The sequence below is a fragment of the Acartia tonsa genome, chromosome 13 (assembly GCF_053477335.1).
Source record: "Acartia tonsa isolate MP-2025a chromosome 13, ASM5347733v1, whole genome shotgun sequence".
NCBI lineage: Eukaryota > Metazoa > Arthropoda > Copepoda > Calanoida > Acartiidae > Acartia > Acartia tonsa.
The window spans coordinates 29708836-29730110 of record NC_137272.1 but is presented as its reverse complement, the minus strand read 5'-3'; the positions used below and the strand labels follow the sequence as shown (position 1 = coordinate 29730110).

At 33.4% G+C, this 21275-nt stretch overlaps 1 protein-coding gene across 1 annotated transcript; it reads left to right on the top strand.

Moving 5' to 3' along the window:
* The first annotated feature begins 1099 nt into the window (after window positions 1-1099).
* Window positions 1100-21268, top strand: LOC145304607 (uncharacterized). The gene is made up of 24 exons (XM_080146526.1): window positions 1100-1243; window positions 1675-1851; window positions 2360-2536; window positions 2897-3023; window positions 3517-3655; window positions 3977-4051; window positions 5356-5469; window positions 6343-6409; window positions 6705-6832; window positions 7330-7449; window positions 8217-8333; window positions 8595-8694; window positions 9110-9188; window positions 12443-12527; window positions 12999-13084; window positions 13672-13752; window positions 14184-14353; window positions 15152-15234; window positions 15897-15952; window positions 16443-16522; window positions 17494-17597; window positions 18000-18116; window positions 18723-18799; window positions 19686-21268. Exons 2-24 carry the CDS (start codon window positions 1812-1814, stop codon window positions 19855-19857), a joined length of 2394 nt encoding a protein of 797 aa, XP_080002652.1. The 5' UTR covers window positions 1100-1243; window positions 1675-1811; the 3' UTR covers window positions 19858-21268.
* Window positions 21269-21275: the final 7 nt, after the last annotated feature.

Here is a 21275-nt window from a genome sequence, read left to right as displayed (position 1 = left end):
CATAAAACCCTTACTACTTTATTTAATAAGATATATAGGTACTATTTTTTAATATTTGGTACTATATGGTATTACTACATAATTAGTTAAAATTTTGGTACTATATGGTACTATATTAGTTTAAATTTTGTGTACTATATGGTACTATATTAGTTTAAATTTTGTGTACTATATGGTACTATATGAAAATTTTTATGTACTATAAATGTACTATATATTTGTAAATTTTGAGTGGTCACTCTGCTGATTTAGAATCATGTTTAAAATTGCCTACTTTTATTTCCAAAAAAAAACTTGTTCACTTATAAAAAGTTTTTAATTACCTATGTTAAAAAATGTTTTAAAATATTACAGGTATATATCAAATGAAGACAGATAATCTGCCCTCAATATTTACTGACGAGGAGCTATACTCCAAAATGGTGGATTTAAAGTTGAAGATTAAAACCGACGCACACACTGTGTCACATCTAGAAATTCTTCTTGATTATGCCACAAAAGTGATAGAAACTGCCATAGAAACTGCATTTTTAGTCGGCATTGATGATACAGCAATCAGAAATTCTGAACAACTATTAAGAATCAATGAAAGTATAGCAACAACAAAAGATAAATTATCTTATCTTAAACAAGAACTAAGAATGGCTGAAATTCAGCATATTAAACAGACTGGCGAGAGTTTAAAAACCGGTTCTGTAAGCAGTGAATCAAGCAACGCAGATGTAGTCGATCAATCACGTAATGAAACTGCAATCAATCCATCAAGTCCTGATTGTCCCTCTGATTTACAGCCATCATCGGATAGGATGTCAGAATTATTGTCAGGTTTGTCTAAGTTTGAAACCCAGATTTATGGCGAAAATATTAAAATATCCACCAAAAGCGAAACAGAAGAGTCAGAGAATATTTCAGAATCTGGCGATTTTAAATTTGAGGATTATAGTGATGGAGAAACCAAGTTTTCCATTAAAGAAGAAGATATGAGTGGTGGAAATGAATTTGATAATAATGAAGATTCCTCCGATGACTTAAATATTCATACTGAAAATAGTGAAGATAAGGAGAAGAAAGAAGAATTTACATACAAATTTCCTACCTTTTAAGTTGATGACAAATATACATTATATTTGCTGAAATTAAGATATGTAAAATTTATATCTATATCAAACAGTGCAAACATTCATCTAATTGATAAGATTTTTATTAAACTAGTGAATTGGTTGATTTTTATTAATTAAAGCAGGCATAGGCGTCCAAGGGGGGGGGGGGTAATGGGGCGATTACCCCCCCCCCAAAAAAAAAAAAATTTTTTTTTCATTTTACCCCCCCCCCCCCAAAAAAAAAAAAAATTTTTTTTTCATTTTACCCCCCCCCCCCCCATTTAAAATTTACCCCTACCTACCCCCCAAAATAAGAAATCTCTAATAAAAAAAAATTTTGCGCGCTTTGCGCGCATTTTTAATACTATATATTTAATAAAATTTAAATTACCCCCCCCCCAAAAAATTTTACCCCGGGGGTAAATTTTGGGGGGGGGTAAACTAAATTTACCCCTGCCAACAGATTTCAGGGGGGTAATTACCCCCCCCCCCCAAGCAAATTTTACCCCCGGGGTAAAAATTTTTACCCCCCCCCCCAAAAAAAAATAAAAAGCTTGGACGCCCCTGAAAGCAGGGCTAAACTGAATTTTTAAAGAAGATTTTTGATTGCAAACTATTTAGAGGTTTCCTATAAAGGGGTTATTCGAGCACAGTGCAACCCCCATCCCTTTATGTTAGTAAATATTTTTTTTTTAAATTGCAGACTAAAAAATGATTAAAATGGAGCATAAGCCCCCAGAGGGGCACTCAGGCACACTCACACAATGTTACCGTCATTCAGTCTAAATTAATATTTCCACATTTTTTAAAAATCATTTATATTACATATTTCCCCTCCAAATTGCGTATCATGTGCAGTTCATCATTGACTGATCAATTCTAAACAAGGGTGACAACATCCAAAACACAAATACCTTGATGGAAAAACGGACAAAGTGAGTTAAAGTGAAGATGCCTAGAAAGAGAGAATATGACAATAATCATGACACCTGTGAAGAAATAAGTATCTTTGTCTTTTTAATACAGAAAAACTGTATCTTGAAGTATATTGTACATTGGATTCAGGAAATCCAAAAATCACATTATGCTTTACGGACGGACAGACAAAGTGAATTTAGAATAGCTTCCCTACTAGAGACTGGTAGAATGTCAATTTCTCATTTTTTGAAGTAATGATGTTTGTCTTAACTTACATGGAGTTACGGTCAGCCCGTCATTCAGGACTGTATCATTTTTAATTGTGTGTGTGTGTGGCATAGATGATGAGCTGGACGAGGCCACGGCCGCCCTTCTCAACATGCACGAGGAGAACAACAGTAATGATGTCCCGGAGACGAAGCACACCCACGCCATGAGCATGCAGGCAGCCGACAACAAGACCCTGGCAGAGATGAAGGATTTCTCTGAGAATAATGGGGAAGAAGCCAAAGTTTCAGGTAGGCATAGATGTACAAATAAACGTTGAAACACCTCATTTTACGTTCTTAAAATTTTTGAAATACATTATACTACCCCCACTGAAAACTTTGAAACCCTTGCAAGGTAGACTTAATATCAAGGGATAAGACAATGAACGACAAAGAAAAGCGAAGTTACTCTATAATTCACATTATCTGCCAGTCTGTAACGCTATGAGAAAGGTGTGAACCGTCCCTAAAAAAGAAAACTCAATTGTTTCAGTGGTTTTCAATTTCTTAACGGACAAAGCATTAAACCTTACTATTTTATATGGCAAGGTTTCTGAATTTTTAATCTACAAAACCAGGGCAAATGTTAAATAAAGATTTATGTTTTAGATCGTAAAGTAGACAACAGACAGAAAAAGCAGTGTCAAGACAACATTGATGCTCTACAATATCTCATCAAAGAATCTGAAAGCAAGTTCAGCGATATCTCGGATATTCTTGTCACCATTATTAACAGGAATGATATAATAATAAATGCGCCAAATTACAAAATTTGTAAGTATTCTATGGCTAATGATATTCTTGAAAAAAAAACTCCGGCAATTTGCCTGAAAGTGCCTTTTTGATCACTGATTCCCCCCCCCCCCTTTCTTTTTAATATAAATTGAAAATATTTGGTACAGTTATAAATGTTTGTATTTTTCTTTCGCTTAGTATAGGTTATATTGGGTACAGAGAAGGCTTGTAGGGTTAGGGCACTATTGAATGTTCTACAAAGTTAGGGCTTCCTGCAGTTGCTAGGCAATAAGAAACTTCCTCCCTCTATATTTTCAATTTTTTGTTTTTAAAGGGGGGGGGGGGGGGATGGTGACTATCTACGTGAAAATTAATACTAATTTTTTTTTCGAAGACCATATTTTTTTCATTATCCCATTTAGCAATGCAATGATATTTTTTTTTCTCTGATAAAAAGATAATTTGCGCATTTATATTTGTTATTTTAATTACAGTGAAGGAAAAACCTTAATGGATCACAGCGCCACATTACAGCTGGATATGATGTCGGATGATCTAAGCACCATCAAATCTAAGATTACTTATATAGAATCCAATCTGGGTATTCTTAGGTCGGATTTAATCAGCGGCAAGGAAAGTTTATTCGACATTAGAATATTTGTTGAATAATGGTTAACATTTATCAAAATATGATAAAACAGTTGTTGCTTTTTTGGGTTTGGTTAGGACAGGTTAAAAAATGTTAAGAAAGGCATAGCAGAAATATAGTCCCAAAGGGCAAAGAAGGCTATTCATTTTGCAAATAAGATAAAAAATTTATACATAACATTTACTTTCTGACTTTCAAGTATAATCGACAAATAGGGAAATATTGTACTTTTTTTTATTTTGAGATATTAAGTTTCTCTATAGTTGGCGTATCCCTGTAGTTTGTGTCAAATTAAACTTAATTAGAACACAAAACTGACAAAACAAGAATTCTCCGACTCTCAAATAAAAAGTGAAAACTACGCTGTTCCAAAAATGGAGGTAAGTCTTTTTATGTATATTTCAGGGTACACCTGTTGTTAATGTCGTCACTGAGCTATGACAAAAGACTTCAGACAAACAAAACTTTAATAGCAGTATGTTTTTCTGGTTATTTTAAGAACTTCATGAATAATTCTCACTGAATTATAATTTTCAATTATGCATTTTTTCCAGGGATAAGGGATAGGAAACCTGGCCATAAATTAGGTCTCGGCCTGGTTTTGAAAGGGATCATGCAACTTTTACCATTTGCCTAATTTAATGACCTTACTGGCGGACGGCTCATATTGGCTACCGCTCTAAACCAATAGTGTTCTGTGATTTGGGCTTGTTTTGTATCAACCAATCACCAATTGGCGGAAATTTTAGAAGCAGACAATTCTAGAAAAAATACCTAATGATTTGTCTGCTACGAAAAAATAAATATAAATGGTGTTAGATCACATTAGTTTAATTATTAAATCTGCTTAGAGTTAAACATTAAAAAAGGGCCATATAGAAAAAACAAAAATAACGGGATTATTTTTTTGGAAAGAAGGTAGCTACGAATTTTCATTTGGTAGTTTATAAATTAGATGTTGTATTTTGAATTTTAAAAATTTAATACGGAATTGATACAACACCTTAACTCTAATTTTTGTACAATACAACACAGTACAGATATATCACTACATTATAGTATCCAAAGAACTTGATAGAATGTTACCCAAGTGCATATTTATTTATTTATTTTGAATTTTAATTAGCAATGAAATTTTCAAATAAAATTTTTACTCATTAATAAAAATGCAAATAATACAAACTAAAATCTGTCTGAGGGAAACCCAACAATAGCTTTCTGACAGTTCAAATTACCAAAGTAAAAGATAAAAAAATTTTGGGAGAGAAAAAACTTCATTTTAACAAAAGCCATTAATATATAGGTTTATAAAAAGTTATGTTTTTTACTTTAAACTAGCTACCTGAATTTGATTCTATACTTTATCTACACACACACACACAGCTTTTTCATTAGCGTTTAGGACGAACCACTGCGCCATCCCAAAACTGATTTATTAGGCCTAGGCTTGAAATAGGCCTGAAATAATATTTTCCTACGTTTCCCATCCCTTATCCCTGATTTTTTCAAATAAACATTAAACACACATACATGCATTGAGTCTGGCTTGGCAGTTGATGGTTAAAGGGCAACTTCTTTGGTTATTGTATGTTGAAAGGCCGCAGTGGCGGATTATATTTAAACAAATTGGCCTGTTTTAATAAAAAACTGCGACTGCATTCATTTGTACGACGGCCTTGTTAAGGTTGAGGACTATTTGGACGAACAGTGGGAGCTAGACCAACTGGATCAGATGGGAAACTGGGACAAAGATTATGAGGAGGGCGACGATGATGATGACGAAGATTATGTGAAGCCGGTAAGTTTAAGTTTTATAGTAGCTACTCTCCTTAGACGAGTTTCTATGTTTGTGACTGTATAAATATTTTTGCTGATTAAGAATGCTGATTCTGACTCTAAAAACTAAATTAAAACAGTCTATATTAAATAGCATCTAAGAAATGCACGATTTTCCTAGAACAACCCAGTTATACATACAGACCAACATTTAGTGTAAAAGAGAAGCTTCGCTAGCTTAATTAATTTAAAGTAGTTACGCTTCCTAATTTATATTTACAGGAATAAGTTTCGGTTAGGGGATTTTTTTTCCCGGCTTTTTTTGAAATTCAAGTAGTGCAGTTGCAATTATTATGCCTTTTGGTGAAAAAATACTTGTATAAAAATTTTAACCATTTTGGACAAGTATTATGGCCAATTTTCAAAAATGGCGTTTTTTAGGTTTTTTTTGAACTTTTCTCAGGCTAGGAACGAGATATTTTGAAAATTTCAAAAATTCCTGATTCTACTCCTCAAGACCTATTCAGGGAGCACCATGAAGCCATAGTTCTGATGCAATGATGTTTTGACCCCCATAAGGGGGGCGTCAAAATTTCAAAGTGAAATTACTGGGCATAATACTTGTCCAAAATGGTTAAAATTTTTACACAAGTGTTTTTTTCACCAAAAGGCATAATAATTGCAACTGCACTACTTGAATTTAAAAAAAAAGCCAGGGAAAAAAAATCCCCTAGTTTCGGTAACAACACAAACTTTAAAAAAGTCCTTCTTTCTTTCTATTAGGTATGTGGTTCTGTATGAAATGAATACTTATAAATTGTATAATTTGATTGAAAAGATTTCCTAAATGGTGGGGAGACTGTAAGACCATTATGATTTGTATATTAATATTCAGGTTAAGCCCAAAATCCGCAGTTCTCATGGTGGTTTGAAGTATCAATGCGACATATGCAACAAAAAGGAAAACAATTTAAAGTAATATAATATTTATATATGTAATTTGAATTAGATTGAGATTAAATACAGACAAACAAACGGACAGATAAAGAGAGCTTGTAAATAGAATAAATTAAGTCTATGATTCCCTAGCTTTAAGTTACTGACGGACAGATAGAAAAAAATCTGAACAAAACAATACCAACTACATACAAACTTAATACTTTTTAATTAGTGTAATTTATCCAACTATTTTGTTATGAAAAATAGTTTCTGATATCGCCTAGGTATTACTTTATATTTTATACCATCTAAAAAAGGTTAAAAGCATAGCAAAACATAAAGAAATGGTACACAATACGATGAAAACAATACCATGTGATTTGTGCCACAAGAAATTCAAGACCAGAGAAGTTCTGGAGAATCACAAGAGGAAAATTCACAAACAGGCAGGATAATTAGGATATGGAAATAACGTTAAATAATCTAGCTTGGTGATAATTTGGTGCTTTCTTTAAAATAAAGCTCCTCTTCCCCCTGATTTTACAAAAAAAAATAGATTGAAAAAAAGAGGGGTTATGCTTTTTTCTCCTATGCCTAACCCTTGATGTGTCTTAACCCTGCTTTCGGGGCTACCTCCTGTACCCAATATAACCTGTCCTAAAGTAAAAACGAAAATCTATCCCTGGCTATCCTATTTTCAATTTATTTAAAAATTGTGTTCAGTGCTCAACAGGCACTTTGAGGGTATACGCCGATCAATCATAATAAGTTTTTTTTTTTTTGGAAATGCATTATAAAATCGCAAATGTATGTCACGTGGGAGGGGGTAGTTACCCATTCGTTAAATCTCCTTTCCCGTGCTCTGATAATCTGAAAAGCAAGTTTCTTTTGCGGATTTTTTAAAGTGCCTATTTATTAAATCCTATTTATGATGTGTGTCCAGGCTAACTTTAAGTGTCACAGCTGCAACCACAACCTGCCCACTCTCTACCCACTCAGAAAACATTTGTTCCAGTGTCACGAGCATGAAGAAATACCATTCGTCACCCAGATGAACACAGGGGTAAGTAGTGTTTTACGAGAAATACTGGAGCTTCGCGCATAATTATCTTTTTAAAAGCGAAGCTTTTCTATAATTAGGGTCGGTCCGTCCGTCCGTCCGTACGTCCGTACGTCCGTCCGTCCGAGATAGATAGCTTTTATTCGTTAATTTAGGCATGTTAGAATTATCCTATCGATTTCAAACTTTGCATGATGAGTCCTGTTGGAGTTAGGTACGATTTAGAAAGCGTAGAAACTCTATAATCATAACCAGAATGTCCGTATGTCCATTTTAAACATGTTGATTTTTCTACTTTTTTAAAAACAAATTTTTATGTGATTCAGTTTAGACACTATACAAGTGTTAATGTCCGTTTGTCCTACCATTTCAGTGCTTCGCTTTTATGGATGTTGCCATCCTTGTTTTTATAGATTTTACTAATTTTCCAAGATTTACTATGTTTGTGTCAGAGAGGGAAGGGACATTGGACTGTTGATTACACAGTACCGAAAGTTTTAAAATTGGGTTCTCTTATTCGTTCACTTAAAAACTTGGATAGGTACTTTTACTAAATTTTGCTTGATTAGTTTAAAAATTGTAATGCCCAAACGTTTCAACCAATAATTTTTATCATCATAGCGAATGTATATCAATTTATGGTCCATTGTCTTATCACTTAAGATCCCTGATTTGTTCATATCTAAAATGCATTAAAACAGATCAACATTCAACAATAAAAAAATTTATTTAAATTAATACTTTAAGATTGTTTTATAAAATTTTTTTAGGTTGTTAAATTCCTGTGTTCCAAGAAGGTTTGTAATTTTGAAGCGGCCACTGCAAACGATGTAAAACAGCACATGAAGAATCAACATCAAAAGAATATTGATCATCTTGAACCCAAGGCATTAAAAGTCACAAATGAATAGGCCATAAAAAAATTATTAAAATATTTTGAAACAATATCTTTTTTTTTTGGGGGGGGGGGGTAAATATTTTTGTGAAAAATTGCCTTGAAACAATAGATTAATTACTGTCGAACATATCAAACGGCAGGTTATGCATAAATTGTATTAAAGCATGGTTGTTTCATAGCTGCCATGCCTGTTTGTTCATTTCTATTTCTATGCCTATTTACTTATGGCTTCATTGCCTACTACCTCCAGATTGCACACGAGTTTGGAGAAATGAAATGTCAATACTGTAATTATAGCAAACTGGCAACTTCGCATCTGAAGACACACATGATGGAAGCTCACGGAGTAGGTAAGAAAAAGATTCCATATTTTTAAAGTAAAATTACTGGGCGTAATAATTTTCCAAAATGGTTCAAATTTTTACACATTTATTTTTTCACCAAAAGGCATAATAAATGCAACTGCACTACTTGAATTTTTTTAAAGCCGGAAAAAAATCTCCTATTTGGCATTGATTTGGTTTTTGATTACCCAAGAAATCTGACTCTTGAATTAGGATTGGAATGTATACTATCATTAAAGCAATTTGAATATTTGCATTTTATTTTGTATCTGCTACGTATTAGGTATGTGTTGTTGAAACTTTTTTTAGCAATTTTCATTTTGAAAAAAAAAATTTTATATAAATTTTTGTATTATACTAGCCTTTATCAATATAATTCTTTTTAAACTCCTATTAGCATGAACAAGTTTATAAATTTTAGTGAAAAGACAGCTGGTGTATGTAACAGAACTGCTGAATCCTGAAGTTAAACATTGGCTCTGCACTTTTTGTAACTTTAGGAACTTAGTCAATTTTAACAAATAAAACATAAAGAGGAAATTTTTTATATTAATACTTTTACGTCCAAAAGATGGTAAACGCTATGAAACATTAAGTTAAACACATAACATGTCTTTTGTATGAACAATCAGGGAACGAAATTATTACAAAACTTTTATTGCTACAACCAATAAGAGGATAAAAGTAACATGGCAGTTTACTTGTATTTAATTTTAGCGTACAAATTTAGAAAATTTAAAGGGGGATGTGGAAAATAACCATTTGGGCAGGGGGGGGGGGGGTTTACTCGAGAACCCTTATAGCTAGAGGGAGCTAACTTTGGATATAAGCTTCTATGGGGCCAAAGTTACTTTTAAAATTATCGTCGACCCCCCACCCCTCCCCAAAATTTTTTTTGGGGGGGGGCGGGTGGATTATACTATAGGATGTTTCTCATAAACGACTTGAGATAAATGGAGCAAACCTTGGGATACAAGTTTTGTAGGCCTATATTTGATTTTAGAATTATCGTTGACCATCCACCCACCCCAAAACCCCTAATTTGGGGGGGGGGGGGCGGGTGAATTATACTATAGGGTGTTTCTCATAAACGACTTGAGATAAATGGAGCAAACCTTAGGATACAAGTTTTGTAGGCCTATATTTGATTTTAGAATTATCGTTGACCACCCACCCACCCCAAAACCCCTAATTTGGGGGGGGGGGTGAATTATACTATAGGGTGTTTCTCATAAACGACTTGAGATAAATGGAGCAAACCTTAGGATACAAGTTTTGTAGGCCTATGTTTGATTTTAGAATTATCGTTGACCACCCACTCACCCCCAAACCCCTAATTTTTTTGGGGGGGGGCAGGTGGATTATACTATAGGGTGTTTCTCATAAACAACTTGCAGCAATTTTATTTTGGGTGCAACTCCCTTAGTTTTAGAGATAATTGGATGAAATCTTTTGGGCTGGGTCACTAATTACCCCAACTATTGGTATCTTTTTAAAAAACGGCTGCGAGACCGCCGCTCCTGCCGCCCGCCGCCATTTACCGCCGCCACCAAAAAAAATTTTTTTATTGCATTTCTCGCCGAATTAGGCAATTTGGAATCATTTGAGACCATGTTATTTTTTTCAAAAATTTTTTGCCTTACAAGCAACCCTGCGGGGGATTTAGTCATTTTTTTCAAAGAGGACTATCCACAAACGAGAGCACGTGATTCTAAGTACCTTCTAGCATTGATCCTAAGTATTTTCTTTAATAATATAATAGTTCACCATATATTATTAATGTATTGACGAGAAAATTTATGTTTCACCATGTTTTTTTTAGGTATTTTAATTGATTTTGAAAACTTTTATGAAGCTAATTCTTTTAATAAAATGGATATTTGATGATACATATGCGAATACTCGTGTTATATAGATTGTAAATTAATCCATATTAGCATTAATGTAAACATACATATGAGATATAGTAAATGTGCTTTTGACTTTTTTAATTTTTACAATTTGACAACATGGACATTAAAGACACCTTGAACTCAACAAATGTTTGAGTGAATTTTGATCAAAAATACTGGACATTTTTAAATTTTTCTTCAAATTGAAGTGGTGAAACCTAATTTTTTTCGTCAATTTATTAATTATTAATAGTGACCTATTATATTTTGAAAGAAAATACTTAGGATCAATGCTGGAAGGTACTTAGAATCATGTGCTCTCGTTCGTGGATAGTCCTCTTTCGAAAAAAAATAACATGGTCTCAAATGATTCCAAATTGCCTAATTCGGCGAGAAATGCAATAAAAAAATTTTGGGCTGGGTCACTAATTACCCCAACTATTGGTATCTTAAAAAAAACGGCTGCGAGACCGCCGCCCGCCGCCGCCGCTGCTACTCCCTTAGTTTTAGAGAAAATTGGATGAAATCTTTTGGGCTGGGTCACTAATTACCCCAACTATTGGTATCTTTAATCATTTACTGCCGCAACCAAAAAAATTTTTTTATTGCATTTCTCGCCGAATTAGGCAATTTGGAATCATTTGAGACCATGTTATTTTTTTCAAAAATTTTTCGCCTTACAAGCAACCCTGCGGGGGATTTAGTCATTTTTTTCAAATTCTCGAAAAAAAATAACATGGTCTCAAATGATTCCAAATTGCCTAATTCGGCGAGAAATGCAATAAAAAAATTTTTTTGGGTTGCGGCAGTAAATGATTAAAGATACCAATAGTTGGGGTAATTAGTGACCCAGCCCAAAAGATTTCATCCAATTTTCTCTAAAACTAAGGGAGTAGCACCCAAAATAAAATTGCTGCAAGTTGTTAATGAGAAACACCCTTTAGTATAATCCACCTGCCCCCCCCCCAAAAAAAAAAAAATTAGGGGTTTGGGGGTGAGTGGGTGGTCAACGATAATTCTAAAATCAAATATAGGCCTACAAAACTTGTATCCTAAGGTTTGCTCCATTTATCTCAAGTCATTTTTGAGAAACACCCTATAGTATAATTCACCCCCCCCCCAAATTAGGGGTTTTGGGGTAGGTGGGTGGTCAACGATAATTCTAAAATCAAATATAGGCCTACAAAACTTGTATCCTAAGGTTTGCTCCATTTATCTCAAGTCATTTATGAGAAACACCCTATAGTATAATTCACCCGCCCCCCCCCCCCCCCAAATTAGGGGTTTTGGGGTGGGTGGGTGGTCAACAATAATTATAAAATCAAATATAGGCCTACAAAACTTGTACCCCAAGGTTTGCTCCATTTATCTCAAGTCGTTTATGAGAAACATCCTATAGTATAATCCACCCGCCCCCCCCCAAAAAAAAAAAAAATTTGGGGGGGGGGGTGGTGGGTCGACGATAATTTTAAAAGTAACTTTGGCCCCATAGAAGCTTATATCCAAAATTAGCTCCCTCTAGCTCTAAGGGTTCTCGAGTAAACCCCCCCCCCCCCTGCCCAAATGGTTATTTTCCACATCCCCCTTTTATCCCTTTCTACTGAATCATGCCTCTACGCAGAAGGACGATCAAGCCTTTTTTTATGAGAGGGTTAATATGAGGGTTTTCAACTGTTGGGGGGGATGGGGGAGGGGGAATCTAATATAGAAAAATTAGTTTGTGAGTGTGGGGGGGGGGGGCGCTAAACATTTCGTAACCCCCTCCTCCTTGGACGTCATTTGATTCCCCACTGCAAGTGCACCTCTTAGTTTACAAGTTTTTCTTTAATTTACTTTAAAATTGACATGCCTAATCTGGCCAGTTCTACAAATGCGGAGGCTAGGGACATCCATGCTCTTAAACACGCTGATGAAAATGAGGCAGACACTGATCTTGGCATGAAACAGGTAATCTTTCTTGAAAAGGCTTAGTTTTATTCATCTATTTATAAGCACATATTAGTAATAATAATCAATAAATTTTTGTCATTATCAATACATCCATCAGGAGAAAAAATGTTGCCATTATCCAAAACTAATTCCTAGCTCCTGTGGTGTGGAGGTTCCTTTTCCTGCGGGGTTATATATTCATGTGGGTTCTTAACACATTGACTAAACCTAACCATCGAAAATATTTTTTTTATCAGAAGTTCGTTTGTGGTTAAGATACAATAGGAAGGATAATGCCTATTAAACTGTTTAACTGTTTTTATCAACAAATGTGTAGCTTTTCCACTTTCATGAGCGAATAAAGTGCTATAGCTTTTGGATTACACATTATTATTTAATTTTTGCCCCTGAAGGCTTTTAATTAACTGCTTACAGAAGGCAATTTATGACAATGAAAATGATAAAAACTGGAATGATAACTTTGTTTAGGAGGATGATGACACAAGTGCCGAGGTGTTGAAATGTACTAAAGCTAACTGTGACTACAAGACTCGCAGCCAAATGTGTTTCCAGGAATGTTTAATTGAATCCTAATGATTTTTAATTGATGGGCAGCGTTTAACATTTTCTCACCAGATCACCTAAACTTTAAACTTTGGGTACAAAACTGGTTGTTTCTAAATCAGTAGTGTTCAAACATTTCTGCCAATAATAGTAATCTACAGAGGGGTTCATTTTGATTATCATTTTTTATGATTTTTATCAATTTATCATCCACTAGCGGCTACGCCCCTAGAGGCCTCTAGTGGCACTTTAAATGTTTTTGTTTGTTAAAGTTAATTTTTTATGTACGATACCACCTTATTTGACGTTGAAGTCTCCCAGATTTAAAGAAAATTTTAAATTTTTTTGTCATTTCTTTTGGGAGGGTGGTAGTACCCTCCCCCAAAATAGTTAAAAACCTTCCCAGGACATATGAGAATCTACCTTGTTAAGGAGAACCCGATCGGTTCAGCGGTTAGCGAGATCCTTCGGTACACACAGACAGACAAACATCCTGTTACTTTAGTTGTATTGTCCTTTAAGATCCCTGGTGTATTAATAATAATACAGAGAAAACAAAATTTTTATTGCTTTCATTGAACAACGTTTGTCTGCAGGACCATGTGAATGGGGAGTTGAGATTCAGAAAGTGTCCATTCTGTGATAAACACTTCCCTATGAAGGATCATGACTTCTTGAAGTAAGTTGCCCGTGCCCCCCACTACCGTTTAGAAGTTATTTTTAGATTAAAGTTAGATAAAAGACTCCAAATATAAACAAAAATACCTCCAATTTTGTTTTTAAAAATGTGTTAAAGATATCTACTTTGATTCGGTTTTTCACTTCAATATGATAGACAAAAAAGTCACATTTTTTAAGGGAAAAAAATTGTCTGTAAAGGAAAAATACGACCACTGTATTGGCTATAAGGTGTACACATTTATCATTTTAATTTAAAAAAAAAATCTAGGTTTATAGATATACAATGAGATAATAATTAATTAAATGTTTGAGATTAAATTTCATAGTGTAAACTCTAAATTTTCAATGGATAGCAGCAATTTAGAGTATTGTATGTGCGATCCCCTAAGCTAAGGGGTACCTGGCAGCATCTAATATATTTATCTCCAGGCATATAGCACAGCACGGGGGCTGGTATGACGAGGTTAAGAAGCACTGGCTCTGCTCCCACTGTCCCTCAACCTTCAAGAGGAAACAGTTCAACCAGTTCCTGTCTCATATATACTGTGAACACAAGATTGGCACACCATACCATTGCTACAAGTGCGATTTCATGACAGGCAGGGCATAACATGTTTTTATGTCAAACTTTAAATTGGTGATTAATTGAAAGAAAAAAATCATCCTCTAATTACTTGTACACAATTATATCTTAGTTAAGCTTAAAAAATTTGTAGGAGATATTAGATTATTGTTTTATATTCCTCTAAATCTACCCCTGATTCAATAGATATAATAAAAAAGTTGATTTAATCACAAATAGGCAAACAGAAATGTTAACAAAAACTTAGTTTTATAAGGATAAAAACTATAAAAAATATATATATAAATTTAAATACATAAGCTAAACTATTATATAGTAGACAAAACACACCATTGAAAAAAAATCTACAAAAAAATATGTTGACTGGTGAAGGGTCTTATGATAATATCGCAAAGCATGGCACAATTCATACTCAATCTGATGTTCCTTGTCCTCACTGTTCTTATGTTGCTAAGGAACTTATCAATTTATTTTTTACTTACTTTTTTTTATATTTGATGAAATTATGCAAGGTTGATTTGGAACCGGTGACATTTACTTAAAGAATAGAATTGAAGAAAGATATTTTATCTGGTAATTGTTAAGCTGTAGCCTTGAAATTTGGTTATAATTGGCAGTTGACCTCCCTCTAATTCCCAAGGGGAAAATTCTAATGAAAAATATGAGGGGATAAAAAGAGTGAACAATGGATTTGGGAGTTTTTCTCCAACCCCCTTGAACTGTCTGAAAGCTAAGAGGAGGTTTTTGAAGAGGCACAGACCAAGTCTAAACAGACAGATTTATGCATTAAAAAACATGTTTATTTTGACCCCAGGATCTTATGAGAACATTGCCAGACACGCTACAGTACATACAGAATCTGCTATACCTTGCCCTCATTGCTCTTTTATTGCAAAGGAATGTATCAAATTAGCCCTGAAAATCAAAATAATAATCTTTACCTAATAAATTGATAGTTTCCTAACTTCTAGTCGAGAATAAGGCTTAGCAAGCATATGTATAATCATCACAGCTTCTCTGAATGCAGGCAGGGATATTATGCATGGAAATTTAGGTCATCTCAAAAAACGCCTATTTAAAAAAATGCCTAACACAGAAAACGCCTATTTTAATTTTATTCATTTTGTATAAAGACATGTCATTCATATTCTGTTTTATAAAAGATGAAAAATAAACAAGACATTTTAAGACATTTACTTAGATAAGAGTTATCTGAGATAGGCGTTTTTTGAGTAGGTATATCCTTAAATTTTGACATTGCCACTAAAGTTGTCTTGAGTAATGTTCAGTTTTTGTAATTATTTTATATTCTTTTCTGTTTTAGTGTAAGCATGTTTTTGATATTATATTTAGGTTTTTTATTTTATTTAATTTTTTATTTGATACATTTTTATTTCTAGTCTAAGCAAAGGCTTAGTAAGCACTTGTGTGCGAAACATAAATCTTATGAATGCAGGGATGATTGAGATATGGGATATTTTATTTTTTTCAAATACACACCTCTTTTGGGTGAAAAATAGGTTTTTTTTATAGACATTTGATACATTTTTTACTTGTAGTCTAAGCAAAGACTCAGCAAGCATATGTGTGCTAAACATAACTCATATGAATGCGGGTATAATGGATATATTGGTGGTTTAAATGCAATACACACTTTTGTTTTAAATGTATATAGGGTTTTTAATGTGCAAAACACAGCTTTTAGGAATGCTTACAGGGACATCCAAGCTTTATTTTGAGGGGATATAAAGAGAGGTTTCAAAATTCGAAGGGGGTAAACATTCCTTTATTCCCCACCCCAAGGACGTTCAAGAATGCGGGTGGATATGGAAGAATATTCATATTTTTTTAGACTTCCTCTTAACTTTTTTTAGTTTGGGAAGGGTGGGAGATGGGGGTAAATTTTTAAAACTCTTATGCCATGGTCTTTCTGTGTTATTGGCTCTCTACATAAAAGAGCATCTTTTTAAAAGTATCTACATATGTTATTTCTTGGTTATAAAAAGTGTGTCCTTTACTTAAACAAATCTTAAGCAATCAACACAAAAATAAATAATAGTATAAAAATATCCAAAATTTGCAATATCCATTTGTTTAACTTGCAGAGAGTGTAATATAAAGTTTACTGTGAAGAAAGAATATCATCTCCATCTACAGGATCACGCGGAAGTTTCACCTGGCGAAGGAAAGTTTGACCAAATTCACAATTAAATGTTTTTTTGTGATAATTTTTTTTGTTGAAAAAAATCATATTTTGTTTATATTTTAGAGGCTACAATATATTATCATACATGATTAAGACAAAAACTCAACTTCAGTCTTAATTTGCAGATAGACTTTTTTAGTCTTTTTAAAGGTTTCGCATAGAGAAAAAAATAAAAGAGAGGAATCGAAGCAACTAGAAGACGAAAATAGGCAGTGGGCCTATAGGCCTACTTAGCGCTGTTGCCGCGCTAAAATTTATTGCTATTCCACTACTTTTCAAATGGGAGGATTAAAAATTATTCAAAAAAATATTTTTTTACTTTTTACTATTTCCATATTTAGGGCAAGAATATTAGATTAGATATTTTCGTTTAATGTTTTAATTAAAAATTACATAGAATTTTATTTTTATTTAAAAAAATTTGTTCATGAAAGATGAATCCTTCTATTTCTAAAAAGGGGGAAATTTTTTTCATAATGAACATTCAGCTGATTTTGACCGCCCACGGCTGTTTGCTAAATATCGCTTTTCTTTTTATTCACATTATTATTTATGATTGACTTACAAAAAGCCCTGGGCGGTTTTTGATTTTCGTCTGCTTCTAAATTTAGGGATGGGGAAGTAGTATTTTACCATGAAAAAGGGGTGAGTATTCATCCTCTTATCCTTTTTCCTTATGAGGTTTCGTTACATATTATCCATTTATTGTAAGCTTGACTTTTTCGAAACCTTTGATAGTCAGCTGATTGCTTTTTTTAGTTACCAAGAGAGCATTACTGATAAGCAATACATTATTTTTTCATTAAAATTTAAGAACGTCAGCTTCCAGATGGCTGCACAGCAAATTATTATTATTCAATGAAACCGATTAAAAAAGACTACAATAAATCTATTGCAGCCGATATGAAAATTAATCAGTACAGTTGTTTGAATTGGTCAAATTTTTCTAGAAAAAAGCATTTGCGACCACTGTGGTTCTATATTTAACTCTCACAAAGAATTATTCTTGCACAAGATCAAGATTAGAAAGGACCAGAGTGTCCCACCCAGCTTGGTAAGTTTTTTTTAGTAGCACAGCTACTCTATGTGTAAGATTAGTGGGTCAGTGAATCCGTATGTACGTAACGGATAGCTTTTGAAATATGGGTGCTTAGGAACAATAGGTATAATGTTATAGGCGAAGCACCTCTCGTTAACCAAGTCGGAAATTGTTAGTTTATTCATTTTCAGCATTCTGTATTTAAATAATTTAAGGTTAGATATAAATAAAAGAAATTGTGCAAACTCTTAAATAATGCGTTGTTATATTTTATTTGTTCAAGTTCGTTTGTTTAACTTTCTGATAGTTAATGTATTTCATTCATAAACTTGCTTTAGCTAAAGACTGTCTAAAATTTTCACCGACCTTTATATTATTATACCTATTTACACCTTACAATAATTTACATTTATTAAGGCTGTTGGTGAGTTCTACTGTCCTATTTGCAATGTAAAATGTAGTCGAGTGCACGCCCTGGCTAGACACATGAAAGACAAACACTCGCAAGGAGAAACAACCATCTACGAATGCCAGGTATAGAGTCTGTTAGTTTTGTTTAGGTTTTATCGTGTATTTCAGTCCATAACTTTGTCAAAAAATACTTTCAAAGCAGAACTTTTTCGACTTAAGATACTGAAACAGTTCCTTTATAAGCCCAAGTAATTAGTTTTGTAATATATAAGAAAATACTAAAAATATGCAAATTTGGGTGTAAGTTTTTTTAAGTATGGAAATCAAAAAATCAACAGGTAGAAAAAACTTTTTTTTAGACTTTTCTCTGATTTTTAAAGTTTGATTCTGTTCAAATACATGATCAAACATATAAAAACTAACAGACTTTAGATTTAAAACTTAACACATTGCAAGAAGTCAAATTTTGCAACACTTATATTGAAAACAAGTAAATTAAATGTCAAACACAGATAAAATGCATTCATAAATAGAACAACAATTTTAGATGAATTTAATGTTTAGCTATAGACAGTCAAATTTTATTGAAATGGTTATTTTATACGAAAATTTTCTTTACAAATGACAATATCCTAAGAGGTGAAAGTATGCAGCAATGTGTATTCACACATTGTTTGCATACAGGCCATACTTAGTTGCATTAATTTAACAATCTTATTATGTGATCAGGAGCCTGGCTGTGCCTACACCACCCCCAAGAAGCATGGATTAAAGATTCACGTTGAGAAGGTCCATTTGGGAATAAGGTAGGCGAATTATATTTAAATATTTACTTTTTATTAGCGAAGTTGCTCTATAATTATTTTGTCTGCCCGTTAGTCCGTTACGCTATGATGGAAATAGGCTGCTATTCAAGATAGACGGCTGAAGTTTTCGTGATGATTCCTTGTGCCAATGAGCATCAAGGGTTCCACGACAAACGTAGGAGTCCCAAACGTAGGAGTGGAAAAACATCGGAGTAGACAAACGCAGGAGTCCCAAACGTCGGAGTGGGACAAACGCAGGAGTGGGACAAACGTCGGAGTGGACAAACGTAGGATTTTTGGGACAAACGTCGGAGGGGACAAACGCAGGAGTCCCAAAATTTGTTTCGATTTGAATTTTTCTTTTAATTTTTCTTTTTTTTTCAATTTTTATTTTTTTTTCAATTTTGATTTTTTTTTATACAATTCTCCCCCCCCCCCTCCCTCGGTCCCCTTATTTTTCTTAGTTAGGTTAGGTTAGGTTATAGGCCAGGGGGCCGAGCGCTGCGGCTAGGCAGGCTAGGGAGCCGAGCGCTGCGGCCATAACCATTATTTTGTAGACAGGGGTATAAAAAAAATTTCAAAATTGTCATATCAATAAAATAGCAGACACTCCTGCGTTTTACTTAAGCCATGTCCACTCCGACGTTTTTTTTCCACTCCTATGTTTGTCCACTCCGACGTTTGGGACTCCTGCGTTTGGGACTCTTGCGTTTGTCCACTCCGACGTTTGGGACTCCTACGTTTGGGGTAGGACCGCATCAAGTACAATATTTAGTTTGTCAGTCAGTGTGCTAGTCATGATGAAAAAATATAAATATTAAAAGATGTTGCAAGAATATGTGCAGAAGAAGTAAATGTGCAAATAAATCACCAACCTTTTATATAGATGGCCGTGTGACCTTTGCAAGTTTGTTGGCAGCTACAAGGCAGATCTGAACAGACACATCAAGATTGTCCACGACGGATTCTCCTTGACTTGCAACCAGTGCGACTTCCAGTCCCCGCATCAGTATGTCATGAACAAGCACAAAGAAAACACGCATTCTGTCATTGTTTAGATCAGTTGCAAGTAGTAGAATAACAGAGATGTAAATTTTGTTAAGACATGGATAGAGCAGCAATCAACTTTTTATCCCTTAGCTATTTATAAAGAAAAGGGGAAGCTACGGTTTAATATGAAAAAATATACACTTCCTAATGATATTATTGAGACTAGATAGAAAAACAATTAAATTAGGCAAGGTGTATAGCTTTTAGAAAAAGTTGTAAAATTAAAAATACCACTTCATGCTAGCAAAAGAATTGGAATGTAAAAAATAAATGATATAAATTTTCCCTTAATTTTGGATTAATTTTTGTTTTAAAAATCTCACATTGTTTCATCATTTCAAAGTATTATTTTGTAGATGTTGATTTTTAAAAAAATCTCATGAAAAAAATTGGCTCCAAAATACATAAATGGGGAAAAAATATAATAAATCATCCCTAATTTAAAATTTTTAAAAATATTCACCAAAATGTTGCAAAAAATACTTGTAAATATTGTATTATTCTCATAATTCATTAAGTTTAGTTTTCTATTTAAGCATACTATTACTTACCTACAAAAAGGGGAAAATATTTCTCGGCTTTAATCGATTAACATCAGTAAAAGCGCATTATATTTGCCCCCTGATATTAATTTGCCTACAATTAATGTACATATATAATATTGTAAATGTAATGTTAAAAGTATTTAGTTAAAATTGTAATGTACAAAATAACGACAAAAGTTAAAATTGTTAAATCAATCAACCATGGTTTTGGTAATATATCTTAAACTTTAATTTTAGCAATACAACTCATAGTTATCATAGCAGATATAGATTACATTATAGATTTAGGATAAAGGATATGCAAGGGAGGAGAATAATTAAAGTTTAATTATTCCACAACCCTTTTTCCCCCGATTTCTAAAGACAATATCACGAATGAAATTAAAGTTAAAGATTATTATTATGAAATATCTAAATTTTCACGTGGCTTGATCATTTTAGCTCCATAATCTATTTTTTTCATTTTTTCTCTCGTTTTATCAAATTATTTTTATATCAATTCTATGTTTTCATTTTAACAATTTAGGGACACGTTCAAATATTCTGAAAAACAAAAAGTAGGCATTAATTCAATAGAAACTAATGGATATGGAACTACTTTGCCTTTATTAAACCCTACTTGCGTCGCCCCTAGCCTCTAGTAGAGGCAGGGAAGTTCAGAAATAGCCCAAAACCACCCTGAGACATTTACTAAGATTCCCTAAAAAATAGGTTTTATTTTGGTTCAATATTCTCTTTCCTTTTTCTTTTCCTTTCCATCTTTTTGTTTATCAGAACCTTTGTCTCGATGTCCTAATTTTACACAACAAGTTTTACATCAAATCAATTTTATCGCATATTTACTTAATTTTAAAGCGTACCTATTTATTGCAGACCGCCAA

Coding starts and splice junctions, on each gene's coding strand:
- LOC145304607 (XM_080146526.1), top strand. CDS start 1,812: ATGATTAAAATGGAGCATAAGCCCCCAGAGGGGCACTCAG. Junction 8,695..9,109: donor GATGGAAGCTCACGGAGTAG/GTAAGAAAAAGA, acceptor TATAAATTTTAG/TGAAAAGACAGCTGGTGTAT. Junction 12,528..12,998: donor CTGATCTTGGCATGAAACAG/GTAATCTTTCTT, acceptor AACTTTGTTTAG/GAGGATGATGACACAAGTGC.